Source organism: Coturnix japonica, unplaced genomic scaffold (genome assembly GCF_054131305.1).
Source record: "Coturnix japonica strain WE unplaced genomic scaffold, WE-NBRP24 Scf061, whole genome shotgun sequence".
NCBI lineage: Eukaryota > Metazoa > Chordata > Aves > Galliformes > Phasianidae > Coturnix > Coturnix japonica.
Window position 1 is genome coordinate 250,768 of NW_028188964.1, and position 6,442 is coordinate 257,209.

A 6,442-nucleotide genomic window follows, 5' to 3' on the forward strand; every position below is an offset into this window, starting at 1 on the left:
GGGCAGAGCTGGGTGCTGGGCTAAGGAAGCCAAGCAGTGTCGGAAGGAGACAGGGATGGGACAAAGACCCCCCCCGGGACCCCCAGAGGGCGGCGTGGAGCAACGCCGGCTCCGCAGTGGACAGCAGTTGGGCTTCTCAGAGCCCCCAGCACCCACAGCAGCTGGGCCTGGGCTGCAGGGGTCAGGAGGAAGGAGTGGGCAAGGAGGTGGTGTGGAAGGGGAGGGATGGGATCCAGCGAGGGGCTGCTATGGGGGTCCCCCCTGGGATCCTGAGGTGCTCCATCATTGGGAGCCCTGGAGGTGGTGCCATGGGGGGGATCCTTGTGATCTGGATCCCACAGTGCTGTGCCAAGGGGACCCTTGGGATCCAGCAGTGCGATGTGGAGCGGATCTCCAGCATGCAGTGATGTGACAACACTGGGACCCCCGGGGTCTCTAAGGGCTGCATGGAAGGGAGGTGCATTAGAAGGGGAAGGGGTGCACTGGGATCCAGAGGAGCTCAGCCCCACGGTGACACGAGGCTGCCCAAAGCTGTTGGGACCCAGTGGATCATAGTGTGAGGCTGGGCCGGGATCTGGCAGCAGGTTGTGGAAGGAGCCACCTGCAGACATAGGAGATGCTCCAGGATCTGGTCCAGCAGCACGGCAGGATTCAACAGGATCTGATGAGAAAGAAAAGAGATGGGGGGTGAGATCCTCCATCCATACAAAGATCCCCTGGATTTCCCACCCCCCACCCACCAGCCCTCCATAAATCCATGGGACCTGATGGGGCGAAATCAAGGTAGACTACATCTACCGCTGTCCCCCCGTCCACCCAGCCCTGGCTGGGCCACACCCATCTCCTGTCTTTGTGCTCACTGCTGTCTCTCCATTCCCTGTTTGTTGCCAGGAAATTCTGCAGCTGACACTGCATGCAATTGAGAGAGTCGTGGAAAACAGCTAAAAGGATCCCAGGAGACCGTGTCCCCACGCTGGGCTGTGATAACCACCATCTGATCTCTCCCTTAGGCAACGTGTCACTCAAGAGAGGGGAAGGGGGACTCCCGTCCTGCTTCTAGCGGTCCTTTCTTTTGAGTGTTCCCCACCCAAAGCAATCCCAGCACAGCCAAGGAGCGGGACTGTCCCACACGGCATGTCCCCACTGGGTTGGGAGGAGGGAAATGGGCTGCAGGGCTCCGAGCACTCTGGCAAACTAATGGTCTCTCCTGACTGATGTCTCCCACAGCTGGAGCCTTCCTCTGGATATTGGGAGCCTGGGGAAATGTCCTGCAGGTCAGTGCCACAGCGTGCGGCAGAAGACAAAGCTCTGCCCTTCAGCCTCCATGGGGACAGGAGGAGTTTGGCCACGGGCCCATTGCTGCTGAGACTCCGTGGGCTCCTGAGCCAGGCTGGGGGCTGCCTTGGCAGCAGGACGGGCTTTGGTGTGGCAGCATCTTCCCAGTGCCCAGCACGGAGCTCAGGCTGAAGGCAACAGCACATGGGAAGAAGGGGCCTTTGGCCCGTCCGTGACACTGTGGAGTCTGGAGGGGATGGGAGAGCAAACGGAGAAGCAGCAGATGCTCTGCAGCACGTGGAGGGCTGAAGGGCCCAACTTTGGGCAGCAGTCCTCTGCAAAGTGCTGGGAAGCAGCAGGAAATTCTGCCAGCGGCTCCCTGGGAAGCTCCTTTGGAAGCTCTGGCCGTGCTCCTGGTGCTTCCTCCCATCAAATGCTTTTTTCTTCCAGGTGGTGTCAGCAGGACCTGTGCATGAGCTCCTGTCTCTGGGGTAAGAACACTTCCTTGCCATGCACCTGGCTCTGTAGCTTGGCCTCGGCTGGCTGTGTGCTCCATGCACGCCTTCACTTTGTGCCCAGGGCTCCAGCCTTTCCCATCTATATGGTGAAGGCAGCCCTTGGCAAAGCGAAGGAACAAAAGGGGCTGGGGGATAAGGAAGGGCACAACCCCCCTGAATCCTTCACCTCGTGGCACTGAAACTCTGACCTGCGTTGCTGAACAAGACTTGCTTTGCTTTGCCTTCAGGAACTCAATGGTTGGGCCAGAATTACACCTGATAAGTTATGAGCTGTCAATCAGGAAGCATCTCATTGCACAATCAGTGTATGATGTCCTGGAGGAGATTGGGATCGACGAACTGACGAGACAGGTAATGGTACTGCTCCCTTCCAGCCCTTTACAGGGACAGCTCTGTGCTCTGGCCGCCTGCCCCACACCTGGCTCTCAGGCTCAGCCTCCCCTGTGTCTTGGAGCTACTTTGCTCCCCACACTGAGAGCTGCTGCTGGTGCTGGCTGCACGGTAAACCTGGGATCAGGGTGCTCTGTGCAGAGCCATGAATTCCCCCTGGCTGGGCCCCAGCCAGAAGCCTGCTGGGCTTGGCTTGGAGGCTGGATGCGGCCCCTGCCAAGAGACTTGTGCTTCAGACTTCTTAGCTGGAAGGGCCATTCTCCAGGCCAGCTGCAACTGGAGCTCTGCAGAGCCTGGCTGGCTCAGGGCACGATCTGACTGCCTGTCAAGGCTGTTCTACAGCAGACACGGGGCTGGCAACACTGGGATCAGGCAGAGCCCAAAGTCCATCTTTGCTGTGTCTCTGGAGTGCAGTTCTTGGGTAGGACTCCCTGCTCACACCCATCTCCTGTCTTTGTGCTCACTGCTGTCTCTCCATTCCCTGTTTGTTGCCAGAAAATTCTGCAGCTGACACAGCATGCAATTGAGAAAGTCGTGGAAAACAGCTACTGGATGCCCAACTGGGCTCTGAAATCCCTGGGTATGTAGACAGCTTCACTACCCTCAGCTTTGCGCCTGGCACTCCCCAAAACCTGCCCAGCTCTGCTTCCTGTCACACTTATCTCATAGAGCTTTAGGATGGCTGAGGTCTGAAGGGACCTTAAGACCATCCCAGTCCAACTCCCTGCCACTGACAGGACTGCCACCCTTTGCATCAAGGTGCTCAGGGCCCCATCCAACCTGGTCTCCAACGCCTCCGGGAATGGGGCATCCATGGCTCCTCTGGGCAGCACATTGCAGGGCCTCACCGCCCACTGGGGGTCAAGAATTTCCTCCTCACATCCCGTCTAAAGCCCCCATCTCTGAGAATTTAAAAACCCTTCAACTCTGCTCCCAGGGCTGACCGGCTCATTTCCCCAGGTGCTCAATCAGCGCATCATGCCGGGACTCAGCAGTTCCCATACACAGCGGGAGGGATTCTGCACCCCAGAGCCCCACCAAGAGCTTTGGGGAATGAGCATTCACTCCTTCAGCTTGTCTCTGGGCTGTCCCAGTGCACGTCTGTCCATCTTTATTTCAGGTGCCACTGTTGATGCGGAGAGGACAACCAAGAGTTACGGTGGGAAAGGCCGGCTTTCTCCCCTCTTTTCCTCCGCAAAGTCCTCTGAGACCCTCTTGCAGGTATGGCAGGAGAAGTGCTGACTGTGGGCTTCCCCCCTTGCTTTCACCCCCCTCCCCCCGCAGACACCCCACAGAGCCCCATAAGGGCTCCCCCTCCATCCCCCAGCCCTTCCTTCCCCCGACCTGTCCCCCTCCATCCTTTCCCCCTCTCCATCCTTTCCCCCTCCCCAAACTTCCTTCCATCCTTCTTCCCCCCATCCTTCCCCCCCCTTTCTACCACCATCCTTCCCCCCCATCCTCCCCATTCCTTCCTCCATCCTACCCCCCATCCTTCTCCCAGTCTTTCCTACCCCCAACCCTTCCCTCCCATTCTCCCTCCCCCCCCATTCCTCACCCCATTCTGGCTGCACATCCATTTCCTTTGGCCCAGCTACTCTGCTCAGCCCACAGTCTTCCCCACATCACTGACACCAGCGTTGGGAGGGTGCTGGGCTGACAGATGCTGGGGAGGGCTGACCCGCCGGCTCTGGGCAAGAAGAGAAAGGCGGTTGACTCCAGAGCTGTTGTCCAAACCTTTGCATATTCCCCTCCTGTCCCTTGAGTAGCGTTCCATTACGGGGAGCACGGCAGCCCACACAGAAGACAAATTCTGTGCTCCTTGCCCAGCATCCAGCTCTGGCGACTCTTTGCCTCACCGCTGATGGACGCATCTCTCTCATTTCAGCCTGATATTTCTGTTGGAAACTGCTGGGCTTTCCAAGGTTCGCAGGGCCACGCCGTCATCCAGCTGCCTCAGAACATCTGGCCCACAGCTTTCACCCTGTGGCATGTCTCCAAGGCGGTGTCTCCCTCTGGGGATGTCAGCAGTGCCCCCAGAGACTTTGCCATCTTGGTAAGTCTCTGCCTGCTGCTGCTTCTGGAGGCCCCCGAGGAAAAAGCTTTGCCATAGAGCCCCATAAGAGCCCATTGAACCCCTATAGAGCCCCAGAGACAACCAACAGAACACCATAACCACAACATAAGACCCCATAGATCCCCAAAGAGCCCTATAGAGCCCCCAAAGACACCCCATAGAGCCCCATAATGCTCCATAAGACCCCATAGAGCTGCACAAGAAGCTCATAGAGAACCAAAGAGCCTCATGGTGCCCCACAGACACCCAACAGGGCCCCATAAGGGCCCTACAGACACCCAACAGAGCCCTATAACTGCCACGTAGAGCCCTGTAAGACCCCATAGAGCCACACAAGAGCTCATAGAGCACCATAGAGCCACACGGTAGACACCCAACAGAGCCCCATACGACCCCATACTGTTGGGAGCTCCCAAATTTCAGTGGTGGGCTGCTGCAGAGCACGGCATCCTGCCTGAGGGCACCGAATCCCTCGGCTGGTTCCATGTCTCCAAAGGCCTCTGCTGCTCTTTGTGGCCGAGCAGCTGGGAGCAATTGCTCCACGTGCCCTGACTCAGGTTCGCCCTCTGTTGTGCTCCAATCCTACCAGAGCACAGGGAGGGTTGGAAGGGCTCCCACCTTTGGCCTCAGTGTGTTCTTTATGGCACGGCCTGCCTAAGTGTGACCGCCATCATCTCTTGTCTTTGAGGGAGTGGATGAGGACGAAAGGGAAACTCCTGGGACTGTATGTTTATGACGTGGACAGAGATATTGCGCAGACCTTCCACGTTCAGGTATGGCAAGTGCAAGGGGGGAGGCTGGGCTGCCTGCAAGTCATGGGAAGAAAGAGCTTTCCTGCCCACCCTCTGCTCTCCTACATGGCCGACTCCCGTGGGGTCCCTTTTGCAAGCCTTTGGAAGCACTTGTTGTGCCGGGGCTCTTCCCATGCCCATAACAAAGCCTCTCCTCTGCTACTGCTTCACTTATATACTGAGACCTTGAAATAACTAAAAACTGCTTCACTTGTATACTGAGACCTTGAAATAACTACAAACTACTTCACTTATATACTGAGACCTTGAAAGAAAAGATTCTTCTCTTGTTCTAAAGGCACAAACAACATTTGATTCCCACACTGATAAGATGGGTGATAACAAGAGAGGGGTCTGCATGCTAAACAACTATTGAATATGGATCAGAATTCCAGGAAATCATTGACTGTGTATTAGTTTACCCATATCTGTGGGGCGAACAGTGGGAGCTATGGGGCACTATGAGATCTATGGGATGCTTTGGGATCTATGGGGAGAACAGTGGGAGCTATGGGGCACTATGGGGCACTGGTCCCCCTCCGGCCCATAACGAAGCCACTCCTCTTTGCATTGGCAGGAGAAGCCCCTTCAGTCCTACAAAAGGATTAAAATGGATGTACGCAGCAACTGGGGGAACGCGGAATACACCTGCGTATACCAATTGGAAATCCATGGCAACCCCTAAAAACACCTAAAAACCCCTAAAAATCCCTAATAAACCCTAAAAACCCCTAAAAAAACCTAAAAACCATAAAAAACCCTAATAAACCCTAAAAACCCCTAAACTCTGATGTCTACCAGAGGGTTTTAATTAGGGATTGATCATTCAATGAAGAGATGTCGCTAACTATCTGCCCGCCTCGAGGCTGGTTGGGGGGAGGGAGGAGCTGCGGGGATGAGTTGGGTGGGTGTTTGGGAGGGGGACTGGGGTGGGGACCGGGGCTAAGCCACAGGACAAGCAGGCCAACTTGGCCAAGTTCCCCAGGGCACAGCACATGCTGGATGAGGCAGAGGAACGTGCTGACACGGCTGAGTCCCAGGTAACAAGCTGCAGGCACGGAGCCGTGACATCAGCATCAAGGTGGGTTCCTACCCCACATCCCTGCCCTCCATCTTCTCACCTCCCTCCATCTCCTTTCCCAATAGAAAGGACTCAGTGAGGAACGAAAGCTGCAGATGTTCTGCCTTCCAGCCCCAACCTCTGATCTCACAAGCCCTTTGGATCTCTCAACTCTCCTGCTTTCAGCCAATAAGAATTGTTGAGCGGCAGCAGCTGCATTTGTGGGACAGGGCTTAGTGTGGGTGGTGCTGTGGGGTTGGTGTGGGAGCCACGGGAGATGGAGGGTGGCCAAGAGTGTGAGTTGGCCACTCAGGCCATCCCACAGTGCCGTGAA

At 56.4% G+C, this 6,442-nt stretch overlaps 1 protein-coding gene across 2 annotated transcripts; it reads left to right on the forward strand.

Moving 5' to 3' along the window:
• The first annotated feature begins 357 nt into the window (after positions 1 to 357).
• On the forward strand, positions 358 to 5,833 carry LOC146751792 (SUN domain-containing protein 2-like). Of its 2 annotated transcripts, XM_085533486.1 has the most exons (8): positions 358 to 783; positions 892 to 1,766; positions 2,021 to 2,144; positions 2,679 to 2,763; positions 3,304 to 3,404; positions 4,069 to 4,236; positions 4,946 to 5,030; positions 5,626 to 5,833. In XM_085533486.1, exons 3-7 carry the CDS (start codon positions 2,028 to 2,030, stop codon positions 4,991 to 4,993), a joined length of 519 nt encoding a protein of 172 aa, XP_085389612.1. In that variant the 5' UTR covers positions 358 to 783; positions 892 to 1,766; positions 2,021 to 2,027; the 3' UTR covers positions 4,994 to 5,030; positions 5,626 to 5,833. The 2 variants fall into 2 exon arrangements, with proteins under 2 accessions (XP_085389612.1, XP_085389611.1); XM_085533485.1 differs by lacking the exon at positions 5,626 to 5,833 and having other exon boundaries at positions 4,069 to 5,027.
• Positions 5,834 to 6,442: the final 609 nt, after the last annotated feature.